At 43.7% G+C, this 23,817-nt stretch overlaps 1 protein-coding gene across 7 annotated transcripts; it reads left to right on the top strand.

The window, feature by feature from the left end:
- The first annotated feature begins 2,175 nt into the window (after nt 1-2,175).
- Nucleotides 2,176-21,804, top strand: SDR42E1 (short chain dehydrogenase/reductase family 42E, member 1). 7 transcript variants are annotated; one of them, XM_082232982.1, is made up of 4 exons: nt 2,176-2,303; nt 16,685-16,871; nt 19,537-19,637; nt 20,310-21,804. In XM_082232982.1, exons 3-4 carry the CDS (start codon nt 19,540-19,542, stop codon nt 21,403-21,405), a joined length of 1,194 nt encoding a protein of 397 aa, XP_082089108.1. In that variant the 5' UTR covers nt 2,176-2,303; nt 16,685-16,871; nt 19,537-19,539; the 3' UTR covers nt 21,406-21,804. The 7 variants fall into 7 exon arrangements, with proteins under 7 accessions (XP_082089108.1, XP_082089112.1, XP_082089111.1 ...); XM_082232983.1 differs by lacking the exon at nt 2,176-2,303 and adding an exon at nt 15,575-15,735 and having other exon boundaries at nt 16,685-16,803; XM_082232981.1 differs by lacking the exon at nt 2,176-2,303 and adding an exon at nt 15,575-15,735.
- Nucleotides 21,805-23,817: the final 2,013 nt, after the last annotated feature.

The following is a 23,817-nucleotide window of genomic DNA, read 5'->3' as shown; positions in this document are numbered from 1 at the left end:
ATGTCATTGGTTTGGTGTGCCTTTCTCCCCAACATGCACATTTCTGAATGCATGTTATCCACACTTTTGCAAGAATTTTCTCTAACGTAATACACTTCTGTAAGTTGTTTTTTCCTTTAATGTATGCAATCTTATGTACATTTCCCCCTAATGTTGGCATTCTGGTACACACTGGCTGGCTGGAGAACTGTACTGCAAAATTTGGTGTAGGGTGAATTTTGAAGGAGAAAGATTTTGCATATTGCATATTTCAAAGCAAGAGTGTTGTTCCTGCAGTCTTCCAGTTGTTGGCCAATGGTCAGGGGATGGTGGGAATTGTAGTAATACAACAGGTAAGTGGTCTCAGGTTCCTGATACCAGGCTATACTTACTGGCAGTGGCTCTCTGGGGAAGGAATTGTGAAACTTTGACATTCCGGGTGCTGCTGAACTATAACTCCCATCAGCCGTAGTAAGCATGGCCAACAATCAGGAGTGATGGGAGTTCTTGTTCAGGAACATCTGATGGGCCAACATTTTCCCATACCTGCTCTCAGGTTTTACACAAGATTACCGTATTTTTCGCCCTATAGGACGCACTTTTTCCCCTCCAAAAATGAAGCGGAAACGTGTGTGCGTCCTATGGGGCGAATGCAGGCTTTCGCTGAAGCCTGGAGAGCGAGAGGCGTTGGTGCGCACCGACCCCTCTTGTTCTCCAGGCTTCAAGAAGCTATCCGCAAGCCTCACGCGTCCGGCGGGAGGCCCCGCCGATCGCGCAAGGCTTGCAGGCGGCAGCCTGCAGCCCGAAGCATGGAGTGAGCTGCGGAGCCCACCCCCTGCTTGGGGGAGATGCCGGCAAGCCTTGTGCGCAAGGCTTGGGGTGGCAGTCTGCATCCCGAAGCAGGGGGTGAGCTGCGGAGCCCGCCCCCTGCTTTGGGGAGATGTCGGCAAGCCTCGCATGCCTGGTGGGAGGTCCCGCTTAGCGCGCAAGGCTTGGGGTGGCAGCCTGTTCTGGGAGCTGGGGTCGGGGGAAGCTTGGGCTTCCCCCGCGCCTGCCCCGCGCCTGGGGGGGAGGGGGAAATAATGTTTTTCTCTTTATTTCCCCCTCAAAAAACTAGGTGCGTCCTATGGGGCGGTGCGTCCTATGGGGCAAAAAATACGGTATTTCCCAGTCCTACCTGGAGATGTTGGGACCATGGCGGCTGGAGCTCATACAAGTTGCAGTCCAAAACATCTGGAGAGCACCACGTTGGCTATCCCTGCATTAATATAGGATATATGAATATTACATTGTAGCAGTCAAAAATTAGTGTGCAAGCTAAACCTGCCCTTGCTCCCCGCCTGTGGATTTAAATTTTAATTATTAGATTTGTATCCCACCTTTTCCATTAAGGAGCTCAAAGTGGCATACGCTGTTCTCTCCCACTCCCAACATCTCTTCTTGGTTAAGGCCAAGAAACAGTGACTAGCCCAGTGTCAGCCAGTGAATTTCATGGCTGAGTGAGGATTTGAACCTGGGTCTCCCAGGTCCTAGTCTAGTACTCTGGCCATTACACCACACTGGATCTCAGTGATCCCAAGACTATCAGGATCACTGATGGTCTGACTTCCCCTAAGCCTGCCCTATGGAATAAATTCAAACCTGTGGGTGTTTGCTGATAATTGGGAGTGAGATCTGGAGGTCTGGCTCTACTCCCAAACATCCACACACTGATCATGGGCTTATAAGAAACGCCTGCAATGGAGCAGTAGTGGAGAAAAAAGACAGAGAGACACCTTCTCCTGTTCTATCATATTACTGGAATCCAATGGAGCCATTCAATAAAGCTGAATGGGGGGAAATTCAAGACAGACAAAATGAAGTATCTCTTCACAGAGGCCATACTTACACCATACATTTAAACAGTCTTGGCTCCCCACAAACAATTCTGGGAACTGCAGTTTTTAAGGGTTCTGAGTTATTAGGAGGCCTCTATTCCCCTCCCAGAACTACAGTTCCCAGAGTTCACTGGGAAGGGGGATTGGTTGTTGAAACCACTCTGAGAACCAGTTGTCTGTCTTCTTATTTACAACCAGTCAGGTGGTGGGTCTGCCTGGCATTGGTTCTGGCGCCATCTGCCTGCCTTGTGCCCTACCAGTCTCAGTGTTCACCAGCCAACACTGAATACACGATTTTGTTCACTTGCAGCTGCAGTACTCTGGGGTTTCTTATAGATATATTTCCCAGTCTTACCTGAAGATGCCAAGGATGAAACCTGGGATGGTCTGCATCCTCCAGCCCTAAAGATCCAGAGGCTTCTCTCCTTCTGGAAAGCAGATCCCCAGGTAAGCACAGTTACAGAGACTTCAGATGACACAAATAAAGCTCTCACAGCTTTGTTCTGGTGGCAGAGAAGAGGAGACAAAGGGCACTTTCCTATGTCTTTGGTCTTTGACTGTGAACATCTTTGTTCTGTTTCTGTGCGTCAGCATTCGGTTTACCTATTTAAATGACACAGGCGAATTTACAAGAAAGCAACAGTCCGTTCAGGGAACAATGAAGACAAAAGCTCTTGACGTCTCCATTTCTCAAGCTTTTGAAATGGGAAGTAACTGTAGCAGAGAAATAGCTGGAATAATACCTCCAGAGCACAGTTCCTGCTTTTCTGGGGCTATAAAAAGAGAACAAACTTTGGGACTGTGGTAGAAACTCCTCCAAAAGCTCAGGCAGAAACTAGCAGCCTTGGAATCAGTCCAAAGGCGTCACCAATAGCTCTAATTATCAACTATAACCTGAAAATATGGCATAGGGGTGGAAATGCAGAGCCATATTGATACACAAGGTTGAGTATTAGTGAGCTCAGGAACAGAATGGATGCGTCTTGGCCAATTTCGATATCTCTCAATTTCTTCCATTCCTCGGCATTTTAGTGGACATTTCACCATATCTATCTATCATCTATCTAGCTATCTATGCAAGCAGTTTACCCTAATATAATATTTTTGTTTACTATTTTCACAAATGTATGCCTCTTTTGAAGACAGAAGTGCCTGGCGTGTTCTGGTCCATGGGGTCACGAAGAGTCGGACATGACTAAACGACTAAACAACAACAACAATGACTCTTTTATATACACTTTCCACAAGATACAAATTTTTGTTTTGGTTTTTTTGCTTGTAGACAACCATTATGGAATTTAGAGAAATGTCTATTTTGAAGGATAACTGTAGGTTGGTTGTTTCAGTAAATTCAGTTTCGGTTTCAGTTCATAAGTTTATTGTTCTATCTGAAGGCTGTGACATACTTGTAGCAATAGTATTAATAAAACAATACAGAACATGCATCCATTATTTAAGCCACCACCCATGATGTAACAGTGAGGAGATGCCTGAGACACCAACAAGCTTAAACCTAACTTGATTTCAAATTAAACCTCCAAATAACCACAACTTACTGCGGATTTACCTATGTCCTTTTTCCTGACTCCCCCCATCCCGTGCTTTTTGCAGCCAGTGCATAGAGGACCACTCTCTGTGTTACAATGCTATTATTGTCAAAGAAACCAAACCACCTCTGTGTACCTGTTTGCTTGTGAGAACATAGGTTTCAGAAAGCCATCTCTTGGGTCTCTATATAAGGGGCAGGGTAACAGATATGAGTGATGCCTTCCACCTGAGGTTGACCACAAATACAAAGTCAGTCTGTGTATGGGCACTTGATCCAGCAGGCATCTGACACTGCTCAGAAAGTATGGAGTGGCATTCTTTAATTATCTTGTCCACAAGGCTAGAAGTGGACTGGCATAACAGGATCATAATATCTGATCTCCGGCCCCACCCCACCCCAATGAAGAGAAAAGGATGGAAATTAGGCAAATGTTAACACAAATGATTTAAGACATGCAAACTGACAAAACGTAAAGTTGGAAAGATCCCCATATAATATAAATGAAAAAATCCACTTGGCAATCAGAAGTGTTTTGGGTCCAAAAAGTTCCTTGTAACTTTTGTACCACCAGTGCATATAAAGCTTCTTTTTCCACTCTAACAAACTTGACTAACTTTGAGATTGTTGAACTGGCTCTCCAGCAAATCCACTAGACAGAATGTCTCTTGTAAGATTATTGCTTGTCATTTGCAGTTTAATTATACTGTCTATAAAATAATACGCTGCCTAAAACATGCTTTTAACTGATGAGCTTTGTAGCTTAGTGGTTATGGGGAACCCTAAAAGTGCTCTGTAACCATGATAAGTCTGTATTATAGGTACAATAGGCCATACTGGAGCTCCTGAAGGCCCCCGTACGTTCTGAAGCAAAATTTTGGCAGAGGCCTTTCCTTGGGACACAATGTATAGCAGAACTGGCTCTTGGCTCAGTTTTCTTCCTGCCGTACTGTGAGAAATGACATCTTTTTCCTAGTTTGCACCAAGTGCATCTAATTCCACCTGCCAACTATTGGGAGGTATGATCTTATTCTCTGCCAAAATTAGGGCAGAAGCAGCCTTGGGGCCTACAATACCGAGTTATTTGACAGTGAAACATTTTCTACTCCATTCTAGCGCTGCATGAAGGGTTGTTTAGCAATTCCTCCTGGGCTTGCGTCAGGCTGGCTCAGAAAATAGCACAAGCTGTTTCTGAGCTTTGGAAATGGCTCGGCTAATTTCACGCACTTATTTGACTTCAGAAGTAACCTACTGTCACCCTTTGGCAAACCGCTCCCCCCCCCCCGGTCTCTCCCTGTCCCCCACCTCTTTGAATTAGCTTTCCAGGCTAATTTTTCCATCCATGGATGGTGGGGGCCGCAGTGAAACTCTAGAGGTCTTCCAGGTTATTTTATATATATATATAATATATATAATATATATATATTAAAAAAAAAAGATTGGTGGTCACCCATTGAGGTTCTCTGGCATGTTACATCAGCCTCGTATTTTGAAGGTCGTGAGTTTGAGATTCACACAGGGCAAGCAAGGTTTTTGGGAAGAGCCATAGCTCATGGTCTAGAGCATCTGCTTTGTATTCAGGAGATCCCAGGTCCAATCCCTGGCATCTCCAGGTAGATCTAGAAGAGAGCGCTGACTGAAATCCTGGAGAGTCCCTGCCAGCCAGTATTGACAAAACTGAGTAAGATGGACCAGTGCTCCAACTTAGGATAAGACATTCAATCTGTTCATCATTCAAGGAGCTCAGAGTGGCAGAAAAGGCTCTCCATCCCATCAGGTTATCCTCACAACCACTTTGTGAGGTGGGTTAAGCTGAGAGGAGGAGAGAGGGAGCAGCTGAAGGTCCAACCTAGTGATACAGGAAATTTGAACTTGGGTCTGTCCCCACTCCTGCTCTGACATTCTAACCATGGGGCTCCCTTTCTATCCTCCTCATCATAATCCTCCTCCTCCTCCTCCTCATTAAAAGATTATATACAGCCCTTCATACAAAGATCACAGGGCAGTTTACAGTGGAAAGTTGTTGGATGCCCAGCTCCCATCAGGCTTTTATCCTTTCCCTGGGGAGCTTTCTCTTGCATTTGTTAGCCAGGTGATTTCTTTCCTTTTTTGATCTCTCACAAAATCCTCTTTGAGAGAGGCCTCCAAAGAAATGAAGAAAACTCTTTCATGTTTCAAAGGGAGGATCTTTACTCCACAGATTAATAGATTGCATTTCCTTCATATGACCGTGGGCAGGTGTTCTGGATTCATTTAGCAAGATTCATTTAGCAACAATCGCTATCTGCCTGAAATATGGACGAAGGGAGGAGAAGGGGAAGTAAGGATGAGAGCGATATTGATAATTGGAGCTGAGGCTGGCCAGAACATCTTCCGTTTTGTTCCCGTTTTCCAGTCAATGCAAAAATAAGTGTAGGGACCTTCATACGTGTTACTAGTGAAACCAAACTCCTTAATTTGCCTCTATAGGAAAGTGGGTTGTGACCAGATATGGCTGGAGGCTGAAAACTGTTTGGAAAATACACCGGCAGAAAGCCAGTGAATGAATCTTATTTGGATGAAGTATAGGTTAATTTCACAACAGATCATGTATCCTGTATGTACTTACTTTGATTCTTATTTTTGCTTTGTTGCACGTGTGTGTCCATGTGCTAGGTCTGATTGCCCAAAGAGCAATAAACTATTTTAGATGGTAGTCTGAAAGATGATGCATGGATCATGCAATCCTGAAAACATTAGGAAGAACTTTCTGGTGGTAAGAGCTGTTTGACAGCAGAATGGACTGTCTTGGAAGATGGAGGACTCTTCTTCGCTTGATTTTTTAAACAGAGGTTGGATGGCCATCTGTCATGTATGATCTAGTTGAGATTCCTGCATTTCAGGGGGTGGAGTAGATGATCCTTCGGGTACCTTCCAACTTTACAGTTCTCTGACTAGCCATCTTTTGGCAAACCTCTGCAGCAACACTCCAGGCAGCAGGGTGAAGCTTCACAACCCTCCTGCGCTACCAGCCACCTATAGGTGTTGTGTTTAATAGGTGCTGGCCCCCTATTAGACACAACAATGATCTTTAATAACTATATTGTTGTTGTTGTTATTAAATATCCTTGCAAAGCATGTGTGAAAGTCTCATGTGACTGAAAGTTCTTGAATAAATTAATTTAATGAATACATTTGTAGACTGGAACCAATGCCTTCCTTGCTGTACATCTCCATTGAACTGGAAGCTGCAGTTAGCGCAGAACAAGGCCGTCTTTACCCGGGGGTGCAAGGGGTGTGGTGCCAAATTCTGGGGGGCACCAAGCGCCCACCGCTGAAGCCACCTAAGCTCTTAACTACCTAACTGTTTTGAAATAATAAATAATTTTGATCAAGGTTGAAAAACAAAATACATATATACCTAGGTATTACTGAAATGTATACCTACTGTTTCACTAAAGGACTTTCGACTTTGTGCGCTCATTTACCAAAGATGCACCGCGCCAGTGGAGGCGCTTGTCATTCACAATGGCAGAGCTTGTCAGACTCAGTGACGGCGCTTGTCATTCACAACGGCGCCTTGCACGAGAAATTAACTCTTACAGCAAAATATTGTGTTACATATTGTATTGAGCTGCTATGCGGCAGCAGGGTCAGCGGCACTTTTGACATGACTAATGCTTCTCCTACGTAGGTGCCTAAACAATACTTATAAGTTTAAGTGTGGTGGTGGTGTATACTTAAGTATAAGTGTATTATAAATAAATGAGCAAATAAAAAAGTTAGTTTCTTTTTCCTCCCTTCTTTTGTAAACAAGAGATAAGGCGTAAGCGTGGTGTTTGACATAAGCATAATAAAAGTTAATTTGGGAGCTAAACTAAATTTGGGGGAGCTGGGCGGATCTTTGCACCCCGGCAGCGCATATGCTAAAGACTGTGCTGGCACAGAATGTCTGCGCTGGTTGCCAATCTGTTACCAGGCCAAGCTCAAGGTGTTACTATTAGTATTTAAAGTCCTTAACAACTTGGGACCCCTTTACCTTGGTCTTACCCCATCCATATGCGCACTCAACTGCTTTGACTGGCAGAATTGCCACTATTACAGGTGCCACATAATACTTGCGCTGCATCTGTAAGAAATTGATCGTTCAATGTGGCAGCACCAACACTTTTGCAACTCCCTGCCTATTGATATGAGGCAGGTGCCTTCACTATATTTCTTTTGGTGCCTGCTGAAGATGTTTAGAAAGTTTGTAGGAGTTTTAATATGTTTTAGTCTATTTTATTGCTGTTTTAACCTTCTATGTGTTTTCAATTATGGTTGTAACATTTTTAATGACGTTGTTTGTTTGTTTGTTTGTTGGATCTTTTTTGTAAACTGCTTTGTTGGTTTATTCTACAATCCAGTGGTATATAAATTTTATTGAATAAACAAACAAACAAACATGGGCAAAGTGTCTCTAATTGCTGCTCTCTTTGTTCCACTGTCCATCAGTTCCTCTTTCCAAATTCCCACTCCAGCCTTACTGCAAGCCTAACCACAATTTTCTGTTCTGGCACAGTCAGCATCTCACTGTTAAGTGTATAATACTGCTGCCCCAATCTCCGAGTGGTGAGAGATCCAGGATTTCTAGGCTCTTACCCAGGTTTACTTTCCTTGGAATGATCAGTGGAGACTATATTGTCTTTAGGATATATGGTTTTATGTACATTTATACAACCTAAGCATAGGATGTAGGGCCTCACAGCATTAACACCCCGACAGATCTTGCTTCTCCTTTAGTCACAACTTTAGATCCAGCATAGAACAAACATGTCTATGTGTCTCCAGCTTCCAGCTGCTTCCAGCTCAGTTCTCACACACTCTGGTTATTGTTTACCTAACTAGCAATCAGTTAAGGGGAAGACCCACCCATTTGTTCTGTGGTACAGAGAAACTTCTTTGGTTATGCTGATGGTGGTGCTTAACTAAACAGCCAAAACTGATGCTTAGATAAAGGGACTGGTTTGGCAAGCTTGCTCTTATACATTCTACCCCTGCAGATACAGGATCCCAAGAATTGGAAGGGACTCAGGGCATCATCCAGATTAACACCACCACCCCATCCCACAATACAAATTTGACAGAAGCCCCAGTGTCATGCAAGAGAAAAGAAAAGGACATAATTTGTGAGTCTAAAGTTCTCCGACACTGGATATCTCTCTGGTCCAGTCTAGCCAGGCTCTTCTTGTGTTCTGACCCACAAAGAGTTAAACATTGCTCAATGTATAGATCAAAGACATTTATCAGCCTTAACAAATTCTTTCCATATGGAGTGGAGACTATGCATACAGGAACCTGGCAGGGTAACAATCAAGATAAATGATAATAATAATCCATCCTTAAGCGATCAAAGAAGTTTATCTTTGACCAAAGGATTCCTGCCAGGATGACATGATGCATTTCCCAAAAGCTGAGCAGAGAGGAAAGTGGGAATATCTATCAGATAGGAGACCTATTAGCTGCTTTTCATGCAAGCTTATGCATGTCCACTCAGAGGAAACAGCCATTGAACTGAATGGGACTTACTCCTAGGTAAAAGTGATTATATGATTGTAGCCTTAGTGGCTTTATTAATTTTTACTTGCACATGGGAAGAGAGGAAGAAGGAATTACTGTACTTCATGGCCTTCTGTTCTGTAGCTCATCGCAGCTGGATATACATCAACCACAACATTAATCCAACATTAATCCTGTCTTTGCCTGCCTGGTCCTGGCTAAATCACAAGACTGCCTTACCCCACACATATCTCCTTGACCACTCAGCTCTGCAAAACTGGCACTGTTACATGTGCCACATAATACTTGTGCCATTGTAAGAAATAGAATTTTAGTGTGGCAGCACCCACACTTTGGAACTATTGATATCAGGCAGGCACCTTCACAGTACCTTTTTCAGCACCTGATAAAAAATATTTTTGTTTAGGCAAGCCTATCCAGAAATGTGGAATGTTGCCATGTGCTTTGATTAGGTTTTAAATCTTACATTTGATTTAATTATTATTTTTGAAAGTTTTAAATAGGTTTTTAAAGACGCTTTTTGGCAGATAATTTTGTTGTTTTGTTCTTTTTTTGGTGAAAAGCTTTGAGGTTGTTTTTTTTAAAAGCTAGGCTTAGTTTGGTCAGAATCGAGTATACACTTGCAGAGTTAACACTAAATCCATTACTTCTGGTAAATGAGCCACCATAGCCATTTGGGTCCTGGGCTTTTTAAACCCATCTTACCCATGTACTATCAGAAGCCAAAGGGGCACATTGGCTGCCAGATGTGAAATATATTGGCATTATTTTCAGCTCTCCTTCCCTACTAAAATTCATGGAGGGCAAGACTATCAAAGGCTACTAGTCATAATGGCTATGCTCTACTTCCACTGTCCAAAGCATTATGTCTCTGAGTACAAATTGGTGGGAATCAATAATACAAGTGTTATTGCTCTCATGTCCAGTGTTATGTACTGAGTTGAATAGGATCCAAAATGCAGCAGTCTGACTGGTCCTAGAACAATAGGATTCAGAATGCAGCAGTCTAATTGGTCCTAGAACAATAGGATCCAGGAATGCAGCAGTCTGATTGGTCCACAAGAGTGCCCAATCCAGCTCCAGGTGGAAGTGAATCCGCAACCTGATTGGCCTACAGGAGAATTCCGGAATTAGCCAATCACGTGGGGCCCATTGTTTAAATAATGTATATAAAGCAGACATTCGGGGGGAACTTCCATTCCTTCTCACCACTATGAGCTGAATAAAGAGCATGAAATCCACTCTCGACTCCGAGTATATTTCACTCGACTCTGAGTATATTTCATCCAGCTTGCAGGCTTCCCACAGGCATCTGGTTGGCCACAGTGAGAACAGGATGCAAGACTAGATGGGCCACTGGTCTGATTCAACAGGCTCATCTTCAGTTCTTAAGTCAATTTATTTAAACCAGACTACTCTAAGTATGACTTTAAGTCCATTGGGGTGGGTGGGGACCCATGTTCCTCCAGACATTGTTGGACTACAACTCTCATCAGACCCAGCCAGAATGGTCAATGGTCAGGGATGATGGGAGCTGGAGTCGAACAACACCCATTATTTAGCCATGTGGATTTAGAACTATGTATGTGGAAGCTGCCCCTTCATGGATCACTGTCTTGTCGTGGCAAAGGGGCTTGAATAACTCAGAGAAGCTATGAACTATGCTGAGCAGGGCACCCAAGATGGACAGGTCATAGTGGAGAGTTTTGACTAAACGTGATCCACCTGGAGCAGGAACCGGCAAGCCACTCCGGTATCCCTGCCAATAAAACTCCATGGACAAAGACAACAGGCATATAAAAGTTATGACGCTGGAAGATGAGCCCCTCAGGTCGGAAGGCGTCCAACATGCTACTGAGGAAGAGTGGAGGACAAGTACAAGTAGATTCAGAGCTGATGAAGCGGCTGGGCAAAAGCCGAAAGGTTGCTCAGTTGCAGATATGCCTGGAAGCAAAAGGAAACTCCGATGCTGTAAAGAAAAATATTGCATAGGAACCTGAAATGTAAGAACCATGAACCTGGGTAAGTTGGATGTGGTCAAAAATGAGATGGCAAGAATATTGACATCCTGGGCATCAGTGAACTAAAATGGACGGAAATGGGCGAATTCAGTTCGAATGACCAACATATCTACTACTGTGGGCAAGAATCCCGTAAAAGAAATGGAGTGGCCCTCATAGTCAACAAAAGAGTGGCGAAAGCTGTACTGGGATGCAATCTCAAAAATGATAGAATGATCTTGATACAAATCCAAGGCAGACCTTTTAACATCACAGTAATCCAAGTTTATGCCCTGAGTGCGCACTGGAAGGACAGATCCTGAAGCTGAGGCTCCAATACTTTGGCCACCTCATGAGAAGAAAAGACTCCCTGGAAAATACCCTGATGTTGGGAAAGATGGAGGGCACAAGGAGAAGGGGACAACAGAGGACAAGATGGTTGGATAATGTTCTCGAAGCTACCAGCATGAGTTTGACCAAACTGCGGGAGGCAGTGGAAGACAGAAGTGCCTGGCGTGCTCTGGTCCATGGGGTCACGAAGAGTCGGACACGACTAAATGACTAAACAACAACAACAACAACAAAGGCTAGATAGTCTTCACTTTGTCTCTTGGTTTGGGAGGTGTGAAAAGAGGATGCTGAACTTGATAAGCCTTTGGTCGGCTCCAGCAGTTATTTTTTTGGAATGGAGAATGTCTCCAAATTTTAATTCAGAAAGCTGTACCTTTACCGTATTTTTCACTCTATAACACGCACCCGACCATAGCACGCACGTAGTTTTTAGAGGAGGAAAATCCGTAGGCATGCCACCCGTAGGCATCCCCTCCATAACACGCACAGACATTTCCCCTTACTTTCTAGGAGGAAAAAAGTGTTATGGTGCAAAAAATACGGTAATTGTTGAAGCTCTGAATGTACTTGTTTGAATGCACATCAGCAGGAAAGCAATAACTCTTCTCTTATTACCTGATTGAAAGTTTTCCAAAGAAGCAAGATAGATGGAACGATAAGCGTTTCTGCTTTATTAACAGCCTATCTTGGTTTTTGTTCTCAGGAGATACGTGCTAAATCCAAGTTATCTCCCTTGGAGAAGGGGAAGACAGAGGACGAGATGGTTGGATAGTGTTCTCGAAGCTACCAGCATGAGTTTGACCAAACTGCGGGAGGCAGTGGAAGACAGGAGTGCCTGGTGTGCTCTGGTCCATGGAGTCATGAAGAGTCGGACACGACTAAACAACAGCAACATGTGGAAGCTGTACGCCTGCTCCCTCGGCCAGTAAAGCGAGATGAGCGCCGCAACCCCAGAGTCGGTCACAACTAGACCTAATGGTCAGGGGTCTCATTACCTTTACCTATGTGGATTTTTCTTTTTCGTATTCATTTCTTTTCAGATATTCTTTCCAACCTTTCCAACTTTGGGAGCACCTTCATTCCACAGTCTCACCTCCCAAGTGCCCTCATTGTCCACACACCTGAGCCAAGTAGGTCTGTTTGGTGATTCCAACATTATTCCAGACCCGAACTCGAATCTATTCCATTTCTTTCATTTATTGGGCTGTTTGTTCCCCCCCCCCATGTAGTTTTGGATCTGAGAAGCGTAAAGGCAGCAGCTGCAGAGAATAATCATTATTTCAGCTTACTGGTGCAATAGCACCACCTGTTGCGTTCCAGAGTAAAGGCTGTTTGGCACCCATTCAAGGTTTTTCCATGGCTTAAAAAAGCAAAAAATGTCAACTGGGGTTGTTTCCACAGTGTGGAAACAGAGCAAGGAAAAAACCTGCCGCAGTTGGATATCTGTCTATGAAGCAGATGCTGAAAGCACAGGAACTCTGCTGGGGATGGGGGAGCAGGAAGATGGCAATCCCGGTGAATACTGTTTGCCATGGGCAGAATCCAAAACTATCTTCATCATCATCATTAGTATTTATATCCCACCTCTTCCTCCAAGATGATCAAGATGGTACACATTTCATTCTTCCTCAGTAACCAGGATAAAGGTAAAGGGACCCCTGACCATTAGGACCAGTTGTGGCCGACTCTGGGGTTGCGGCGCTCATCTCGCTTTATTGGCCGAGGGAGCCGGCGTACAGCTTCCGGGTCATGTGGCCACATGACTAAGCCGCTTCTGGCAAACCAGATCAGCAAACTGAAACGCCGTTTACCTTCCCGCCGGAGCGCTACCTATTTATCTACTTACACTTTGACGTGCTTTCAAACTGCTAGGTTGGCAGGAGCAGGGATCGAGCAATGGGAGCTCACCCCATCGCGGGGATTCGAACTGCCGACCTTCTGATTGGCAAGTCCTAGGCTCTGTGGTTTAACCCACAGTGCCACCCACGTCCCATAGTACCCAGAATAAATGTAGTAAATTAGAGAATGGTCCATTGGTGCCTGCAACTTTTCTGTGTGACAAGATTCCAGATATTGAGGATCCCTCTGTCACATCCTCTGCCCAACCTTGGGGAAGAAGCCAAAGAAACCTAATCTTTGGCCCTGTGAACCAAATCTTGGTTCGGCCACTGTTGATGAGCTGCTTCTTTTTCTCAGACTCAGTTATGCTCCTTTACAACCTGTTGATAATAATACTGATTTACAGCATATAGGCTTGCTGTAAGGATTAGTGAGCACCCTAAAAGCACCGTTAAAAATGTGTAGTAAATTCTAAGAAATGTGGGCTGCAATACAGCTGTGATTCGTGCATTGCAGGGGGTCGGACTAGATGACCCTTGGGTCCCTTCCAACTCTATAATTCTAAGGCATGTCTACTCAGAAGTAACCCCCAAATAATTCAATAGTGATTGCTGTCCTTTCATGATTGCAACCTTAGCTGATTAATCCGTTAGATCACAGATGTGGAACCCTGTGGCCACATGTTGGTAGACTCCAGCTCCCATCATTCCTGAACATTGGATATTCTCGCTGGGGCTGATGGTAAAATGCCTTAAAGGTCTGCATGTTATTTTTGTTATTTACATTATTGTTATTTTGCAGGACCCTCAAAGCAGTTTTCATAACAATAAACAAACTAGAATATTATTATTATTTAATTTGTTGGTCTTAAGCACTTGGCAGTCTTTAGCTGACTTATAATCCAGATTCCTCCCCCTTTTTATTGTTTTATCTTTTTCCATGCTTATTACATACCACAAAAACCCCCAACAACCTGAAAAGGGGTACAACTTAAGAGGGGAGGGAAAAGGAAAGAAAATTAAATTTACACAATCTGTTAATAAGATAAAAATTATGACAAATTGCAATTTCATGTTACAATAAAAATAACAATCTCGTTATCTTTTATACCTGACCTCCCATTTATTCCTTAACTCTTTTTACATAAATTTACTGCCATGTTTATATTTATATAAGTAATTAATAAAAACTGCTGGGATCACTCAAAAGCTGCCACAGATTTTAATATGGTATAATTTTGTTTAAAGATATGTTCTGAAGGCCTCCCATTTTGATACAAATTCAATTCTCAGTTTATTTTTTATTTTTTCAGATAGGCTATCTAATTCAACATATTCAGTAAATTTTTGTATCCACTCTTGTCTAGAAGGAATTATTTTATTATTTTAACCTATTTTAAACTTTCAAAAATAATAATTAAATCTGACTTATAATCAGATGTTAAAACATACTAAATTGGTTTAATAAAAGAGTATTGGGAAATGATCCATAATGAATTGAAAAAAATGTTTAAAAGTACTTTCCTCCAAAAACCAGATAATTCAGATTGAAATTCCCAGGTGTCAAAAAACGTTATTTATGTACGATACTACTGGGGCCCATGTTTTGTTAGCCCAAAAATGGAAAATGAGAGAGGTCCCAGCCAAAGAACGGCAACTTAAATTGACAGAATATGCGTAGCTTGCAGACTTAACATATAGAATAAGAGAACAATAACATATGTTACATATGTTTAGAGAAGATTGGAAAATGTTTATTGAATATATGGGAAATAACTGTGCACAGCTGAAAACGCTGGCAGCATTAAGATAAATTCAACAGTGTAAATAAGTTTTGATGGATGTAATAATGGAATACTGAATGGTATAGTTTTTGTAAAATATAAAGGGATTTATGATATGTAAAAAGAACCATGGAAAGATAAGGGAAGTCATTGATATCATAAGGATGTAAAAATGAGTACATTAAATTGTAAACAGAAAATTGAATAATATATAAACTGATTTAAAAATGACAATAAAAACTAAAGAAGCTACAGCAAGTAATAACAGTAGCAGAAGAAATAACTAATAAAATAATACAATAGCATCAGAAACAAAGAGCAACAACAATAAAAAGAGAAGCAACAGCAAATAATAATAGGAGGAGGCATAATAATAATAATAGCATGAACAAAAGCAGCTATCATCTTATTGTACGACATTATCCCGAGTAAAGAGCACCGTTTTGCTGTACGAAAGCCCGGTCCTCGGGTTCAGACATCTTGCTGTACGGAAAATAGCCGCTATGGAGGGCGCCATGTTGGCGCTACTGAAACCAGCGAGGTGCCGGCTGGTTTCAGACTGCAGAGATAAAAGCGTGAGAAGTTTTGGTGTCGTGCTTTGGCGCGGCTGCTTTGTTTTAAAGGGTCCGGCCGGCACGGAGTGGGGATAGGCAGATCTTCCTTTCCCTGCGTGCCTCGATGCGAGGGGAAGGTGCATAATTCTGCAGGGGGTGGTTTCGTAACGCGCCCTCCCTATAGGGAGGAGCCGGCATATAGGGTGATGGGGCGGGAAAGACGGCTCATCGCACACTGCGAAGAGGAGAAAGTCAGAAACTTTGTTTGGTAAGGGAGTAGGGGAGATCAGACCCTGTGTGGGGCGGAGGGGGAATAACCCTGCTGCTTTAGAGCGGGGCGAGGGGAGGAATCCAGTGAACTGGCTCTTTTAATTGCCCCAGTCTTCAGCGCGGTCCGTTTCGTTCATAGCTCCTCCCCACAAATCCAAGCTCGTATTGCACAGATTGTAACGAGGGCTAAATTACTGAGAAGGGGTTATGCAGGCTCCTCGGAATTGGGGAGTGGGCTTGCATTGGGAAGTTCCTCGTTCAGGCTTGCCTGTGGCTGCTTTGCAGAAGGTGGCGTTATGGTGCTCCCTCTTGCCTATTTGGAGCAAGCCTGTAGAGAAGTACTGTACAGAACTGTAGTTTCCGAAGTGGGCGGCTCCGCCTTCTGCGAGGCTTTGGGCATGGGGGGCGCCAAGAGGCAAGGGAGATGCAGGGAAAGCTGCCATCACTAGATCAAGTCCATCCATTCCGTGGAATTAATAAAATAGTTTTACTTGGGTAGTGACTAAATGTGCAATTAACTGTTACTGTTTTGAATTCTATTGTGTTAATCATCTTCAATAGTGGGCTGTGCAAACCAGTACAGTGGTACCTCCGATTAAGAACTTAATTTGTTCCGGAGGTCCATTCTTAACCTGAAACTGTTCTTAACCTGAAACACCACTTTAACTAATGGGGCTTCCCGCTGCCGCCTCACAATTTCTGTTCTCATCCTGAAGCAACGTTCTTCTTTTTTAAAAAAAATTATTTTTATTCATTTTGCAATACAAAAATATAAAAACACATAACACAATTTTTCACAGATACATTTTTTTGGACTTCCCTCAGCTCTTCTGCAAATCCTCCGTTTTAATCCTTCTTCCGCATTTCTTAATCTAATATTGCCTTTTATTAAAAACCTCCTCCCTCTTATTCCCCCTTTTACAATATTTCTAATATTATTTTCACAGAGCCTCTTGCAAACCTACAAACGTTAATTGTTCATCGCAAATACTTTTCAAATAGTCTACAAATTTATTCCAGTCTTCAGTGAATCTGTGGTCTCCTGAAGCAACGTTCTTAACCCGAGGCACTATTTCTGGGTTAGCGGAGTCTGTAACCTGAAGTGTCTGTAACCTGAAGCGTCCGTAACCCGAGGTACCACTGTATCCTAAACAAATACTTTCCATAGGATGGGGACCACTGGAGATGTGTTCATGGAACCAAGGGGGTGGTGTTACAAAAGGTTAGGATTCCACTGCAGGGGGTGGGGTGAAGAGACGATTGGGAATTACTACGGAGCTTGAATTTGGCACCAGTGCTAAAAAAATTTTTTCATGGCATGGCTCTACAAAGCCATGAACTATAATAATTGTGAAGGGAGCTTGGATTTGGCCCTAGGATTTGTTTTCGATGCCAGGGCTCAGCTCTCCCTTGAATTGATACTGTGCAGAGTACCTCAATTATGGCCTTAAGTGCAACTGTCCTCTTAATAAACACCTGATACTAAACGGTCAGTGAGTGGGTAGAAAAAGTGTGGTTTTAGAAATGTATCTCCATCAGTCCTGTTCAGATGATGCAGTTAAGTGTAATCCTATTGTATTAATTGGACTGATCCACTACAATTCCCACCCAGAGGTCTTACACGCTACAGAAGAAGAAGTTCTGCTTCCCTCCTCTTTCAGAGTGTTATGATACTGCTTTAAAGGGTCGTTGTGAGGCTAAATAGAGATGAAGAGAACTTTGTATGGCACATTGAGTTCCTTGGAGGGCAGGTGGGATATAAATGTAAAAATAAATAAAGAAAGAAAAAGAAAGAAAACAACCTGAACTTGCTGGTGTTTGACCGTAGTCCACCCTAAGATAGCAACAGTCTAGCAGTGACCGTAGACTCCAATCATCAACCTTGCTTCATGTTCAAGGACCTCATGATATGCCTGATAAACCACCAGTTCTCATCTATATCTAAAGTTTTCCATTTATGGCTGGAGTGCTATTGCAATTCATGGCTTATCCTGGATTCTTCAAATATCAGATTGATAATGATGGACAAAGGTCCTTTGGTATGATAGTGATGGGTGAAATGTTAGGGCTTTGAGATTTAGCACTTTAGTGCTAAGCAGAGAAGTGGTAGACCCAATTTGACCAATATTGCATTCCCTCCCCCACCTACGGTAATTTTATCTTGTGAGGTCCACTAGGCTGAGTGATAGCAACTGATCTGTTTTTTGCAAGATGTCTTTTTAAAACATTGGGAGAGATAGCACAATACGTACTCTTTACTGCTGATTTCTGGGCAAAACTTTTGTGTCCAGATTTTCACTTTTTGAAATATGGCAACCCTATATTATTAAATTGTTGTTATTTTTTATTGTGAACTCCCCTGGAAATAGTATAAAGGGACACCTAACTAATAAACACAATTTTAGCTATTTATGAGATGTGGTATCTAATGGTGGATATCTGATAAGTACTATTGTTCCCATTTTACAGATGTTGAGGGGGGGGGAACTGAAGCCAAGAGAATAGTATTTTGTCTAAGGCTGCCCACAACCCAATTCTATTCATGTTCACTTGACTGCATTTTTTATGGATAGTAATGGGAGCCACTGCCAAATAAGCATGCAGAGGATTGCAGACCTAGTGCAGACCTGAATCTCAAATGACCTATTTGACAATCCGCTCAAATCATTTAGCCTTTGTGCAGGGGTGGCAACTTCTGTGTGGCTAAGCAGTATACTCCTGAGCACTGGTTGCTGGGAAAAGATAGCTGTGCTGGTTATGCAACATAATCTTTCAGTGTGGAAGGCTCCTGTTTGAGGCACCAGAGAGCAACACCCTTTTCCAGAACATGCCATTTCATTTCCTCCTCCCCCATTTTTCACCCCAGTAGATGCTCAGCACCCTGTGCCCACAGAGCATGCTAAGTCCTCATTTCCTCCCTATATTTTAAGAATGCTTCTTCCAACCTCTTCTGCAAGGCTGGTTCCATTTTGGCAACCTATAGAGTGCCACTCAGCTCCAGAACGTTCGAGGAAATTTCGATTGCCTCACAGGTGCTGGCAATCTCCCTTCATACTCTGTTTGCACCTGGCTAGCTGCCTCTGGTTATAAAATGGGCTAAGTGCACTTTGCACCAAAGCAGCAAGTCAGTTGTGATATACCGTATTTTTCCGTGTATAAGACGATGCTTTTTGCTAAAAAGAATTAGGCAAAAATTGGGTGTCATCTTATACATGGATAGTGAATGTAGAGGGGGGACGTGCGATTAATGGCAGCAGCAAGCAGGAGATGGCAGCAGCGATTGGGCGAGTGATTGGTGGCTGCGGCAATTAGGCAGGCGATTGGCGGCTGCGGCAAGGCCTGCTGGTGATTGGCTGTGGCTGTGGCAAGTGGGGGGTGGGCTGTTGGTGGCGGCGAGCTGGCAGACAATTGGCGGCTGCGGCGAGGTGTGCTATCGGCAGTGGCTGTGGCAAGTGATTGGCAGCGGCAGGCAGGAGGGTGAGTGATTGGCAGAAGTGACCTCCCCCACCCCCCAAAAAAGCTAAACAACTTAATTTCTTAATTTTGGGTTCAAAAAAATAGGGGTCGTCTTATACATGGGGGCATCTTATACATGGAAAAATATGGTCGGGGGGGCACAAATATATATATGCACACATCTAAAATGGCATTGGGGAAATCTGGAGGGAGCAATCGCTCGGAACAAAATCCTGTAATGTGCAGGTTTTGCAATTCACGAGCTATTAAGAGCCACGGCATCTTTTTATTTTTTGTATTATTAGAATAACAGCTATGATGTGTTATCTTTATCTATTTATAGAGAATGACTGGAAGTAGCAGCAAAAAGCACAGCATGGATGCAGAAAACACCGTCAAGGAAACAGTCCTTATTACAGGAGGAGGTGGTTATTTTGGTTTCCGGTTAGTATACTTTTATTTTAGGACACATGGAGCAATCATATTTAGCAATGAAGCAATATGTTTGTTTTAAATAATTTATTGTTTTAATTTCTTTCTCCCCTCACCAACACACACACACACACACACACACACACACACACTTCTTTGTACACACATACACTATACAGCTATGGGGAAAGGCCGTAGCTCAGTGCTAAATGCATGCAGAAGGTCCCACTTCAATCTTCAAAATCTAGCTCTGTATTGTCTGCCCTGACTGACAGCAACTCTCCAGGGCTTCAGGCAGGAGCCTCTCCCAGCCCTACCTGTAGGGTTTGAACTCTGGGACCTTCTGCATGTAAAGCAGATGTGCTACCTAGTAACTGCATAATTTTGATTCCCACCAGTTCAATCAATGGAGGCTTAGGTTGGGTTGGTCTACTGATGAAAGTCTGCAGACCACGTAGTTATTATCAGTAAAACCGAGAAAAGCCCCTTTGAGTGAAAACGGGGGGGGGGGGGTGTTAGGTAGATTTCTGTTTCATTATTATTATTTGCTGATGTTTTGAGAGTTCCTTTGATTGCGCAATAATATATTCTAACTGGTATTGAATATTACCTTATTTGATGTAAGGTGTTTGTTTCGAAGTCACATATTTTATTATTTGGATTGGATTGCCTGTCACATTCCAGCCTAGGTGGTGCCCTTTCCAAGAAGGGAGTAGATGTCATCCTCTTTGATGTCACCGAGCCCATCCAACCAATGCCACAAGGAGTGAAATTTGTGCAGGGTGATATCCGTGGGGTCTCTGAAGTGGAAAGGGCACTCCGAGGTGCAACCTGCGTCTTCCATATTGCTTCCTATGGGATGTCTGGCCGGGAGCAGCTGAACCGAAAACTGATAGAAGACGTCAACCTCAAGGGGACAGAAAACATAATTGAAGCTTGCAAGAAAGTGGGCGTCTCAAGGCTGGTTTACACGAGCACCTACAATGTGGTGTTTGGGGGCCAAGCGATCGAAAACGGGGATGAGTCTCTGCCTTATTTCCCTCTTCATCTCCACCCTGACCATTACTCGAGGACCAAAGCCTTAGCTGAGATGAAGGTTCTGGAAGCAAATGGAAGCTCCCTTGAGGGAGGGCGAGGGTTGCTGAGGACCTGTGCCTTGAGACCTGCCGCCATCTATGGGCCTGGAGAGCAGAGACATCTGCCGAGGATCCTTGGCTACCTCGAACAGGGCTTGTTTCAGTTCCTGTTTGGAGATCCCAGAGACCTAATGGACTTTGTACATGTGGACAACTTGGTGGAAGCTCACATCTTAGCTTCCGAAGCTCTGGGAGATAGTAAGGGTCACAGGTCAGCTGGTCAAGCTTACTTCATTTCAGATGGCAGACCAATCAACAACTTTGATTTTTTCCGGCCTTTTGTAGAAGGCTTAGGCTACCCCTTTCCGACTTACCGCCTCCCTCTGTCAGTTGTTTACTACTTCGCATTTCTCACTGAGATGGTACATTCTGTGGTTGGGCGCTTATATAACTTCCAGCCCTTCCTCACTCGCACAGAAGTTTACAAAAGTGGTGTCTCTAATTATTTCAGCCTGGAAAAGGCCAAGAGGGAGCTGGGGTACGCACCATGTCCACACAGCATTAAAGAATCAGTCGAGTGGTTTAAATCTCATGGCTATGTCCATAAGTCCAGGAGGTACACTGCAAAACATTTATTTAGGGACATGGCACTTGTCCTCCTGTTTGCAGTGGTGATCCTTTCCTGGTTCCCCAGAGTCTTCTGATGGGAGATACTAGCAAGGAGACAAGCTTCTTTGTACAGTGGTACCTCAGGTTAAGTACTTAATTCGTTCCGGAGGTCCGTACTTAACCTGAAACTGTTCTTAACCTGAAGCACCACTTTAGCTAATGGGACCTCCTGCTGCTGCCGTGCCGCCAGAGCACAATTTCTGTTCTCATCCTGAAGCAAAGTTCTTAACCTGAAGCACTATTTCTGGGTTAGCGGAGTCTGTAACCTGAAGCGTATGTAACCTGAGGTACCACTGTACTTCTTTTAACACTGGTAAAATAACGTGTTGGGAATAAACCCTTCTTTGCTAACCCGGATGTAGGAACATCTTAAGGCAGATCCACACATACATTTAAAGCACATGACCCCCCCCCACAAGAATCCTGGGAACCGTAGTTTGTAGTTCTGTGGAAGGGAGACTTCAGTTCCCAGGATTCTTTGGGATTGTTGCCCTCTACCCAGGCAAGCGGGATGTGGGAGGCGCTGTGGTTAAAACCTCAGCGCGTAGGACTTGCCGATCGCATGGTCGGCAGTTCGAATCCCCGCGGCAGGGTGCGCTCCCATCGTTCGGTCCCAGCGCCTGCCAACCTAGCAGTTCGAAAGCACCCCCGGGTGCAAGTAGATAAATAGGGACCGCTTACCAGCGGGAAGGTAAACGGCGTTTCCGTGTGCTGCGCTGGCTCGCCAGATGCAGCTTGTCACGCTGGCCACGTGACCCGGAAGTGTCTCCGGACAGCGCTGGCCCCCGGCCTCTTGAGTGAGATGAGCGCACAACCCTAGAGTCTGTCAAGACTGGCCCGTACGGGCAGGGGTACCTTTACCTTTACCTTTACCCAGGCAAGCAAATATGCGTTCCAGCCAAGCAAAACCACTTGAGGTGGAGGCAGAGCAGGCACAGAAGTACGGCCCCAGGAAAGTCCTGAGGGTCGAATAGAGAGGTTTTGGAAGGCCACGTTCAGACCCTGGGCCTGAGATTCCCCACGCCTGGTGCAGACAGTGCTGAGCTAGATGGCCCAATGATCTGATCCCTGTTCCTACATCATGTTTTATTATAGAATTGTAGAGTTGGAAGGGACCTTAAGCCATCCCTGGGTGGCTCGAACCACATTTAAACACATTGCACCACCCTTTCTCCTCCATGGACCACCTGAAAACTGCTGTGGGTTTTAGAGCAGCACTTAGAGTAGCAATTGTATTGGGCTGTGCAGGACACTGTATGATATTTTAATTTCTTTTTTTACCCATCACATTTAATTGAATTAAGGTTTGAATTCCAAACAATGCAACTTGTCTCAAAATAAAATGATGTATCAGAAATAGACGATAAAGTACAATTAAACATCAGTACGAATGCGGTGATTGTTTCCTCTCCCATCCTTGATTGTAAATTCACAGACAACCTGAAGCTCGCTGTCCATCATTTGGGAACCCCTTTTTCTGTTATGTCTGTAATATTTTGCCTCTTGGAGTACTTGTAAAAGGTGTTATATCTAATAACTGCCGGAGCCTCACACTTGGCAAAACTTGAGGTTTACGGGTTTGTTGCTGATGTTTAATTATAAACACACCTGTTTGCTGGCTGATGCCTACAGGGGGTATTCTAATCGCTCTTCCAGCAAACTCACAGCTTCAAAGTTTCTTCCTAGCGCCCTTGTTGTAAATACTTCTCCTTTTATGCTTGTTTCATGTTCCCTTGCTTGCAATGTTCTTTCTGGAAACAGAAAAAATAAATAAATAAAAGCCTTAACTTAAACCGTGTAAGCCAAAAGGGACTTCGGTCGAACACGGAGATGAATGATGTTGGAACGGCAGTTACAAGGCTGCTGGTTTCCGTCTTCTGCCTGTTATAGCACCAAGTGGAAATATCAAGCAGACTTTAAATTTATAATCTAGGGAGCTGCCATTTTTACATTTGGAGTGAGCCTCCGTATTGATAACGTTAAATCCCAGGCTTGCAGCCTCTTAAATTACTTCTGCGTTTCGGAATCTGGAGCCGGCTGAAAACTCTGCTTGTTTCTCGCTAAGCCCCAAAAGTTTTTAATGGGGGATTATATTTCAGATGGGAGGTAAATGGGTATTTCTATTTTTGATTTTTTAAAGCAAATTGGTTGGCAAAGGCATTCATCCCCTTCGGCTTTTCATAGGATCAGTGTGTGGTGCAGTTTTTGGCAACAGCTCTGTTGAGGCATTTGGTAATGTGTGACTGTAATGTGAGACATTGGGGGGGGGGGAGTCATGTGACCTACCCCACTGTTGGACCGCACACCAGTACGTAAATATGGGTGACCCCACTTTCTTGCCTTACCCAGTTACAGTCAACGTGTTCCTAAATGCCCAATCAGGGCTCATGTCGGGCAAAAGATGGTTACCCACCTGAGGGCTGCATTTAGATGCTTATCGTAGTACA

This window comes from Podarcis vaucheri (genome assembly GCF_965113315.1).
Source record: "Podarcis vaucheri genome assembly, chromosome: 7".
Taxonomy (NCBI): Eukaryota; Metazoa; Chordata; class Lepidosauria; order Squamata; family Lacertidae; genus Podarcis; species Podarcis vaucheri.
The sequence above is the reverse complement of the archived record's forward strand: the minus strand, read 5'-3'. Positions and strand labels throughout refer to the sequence as shown.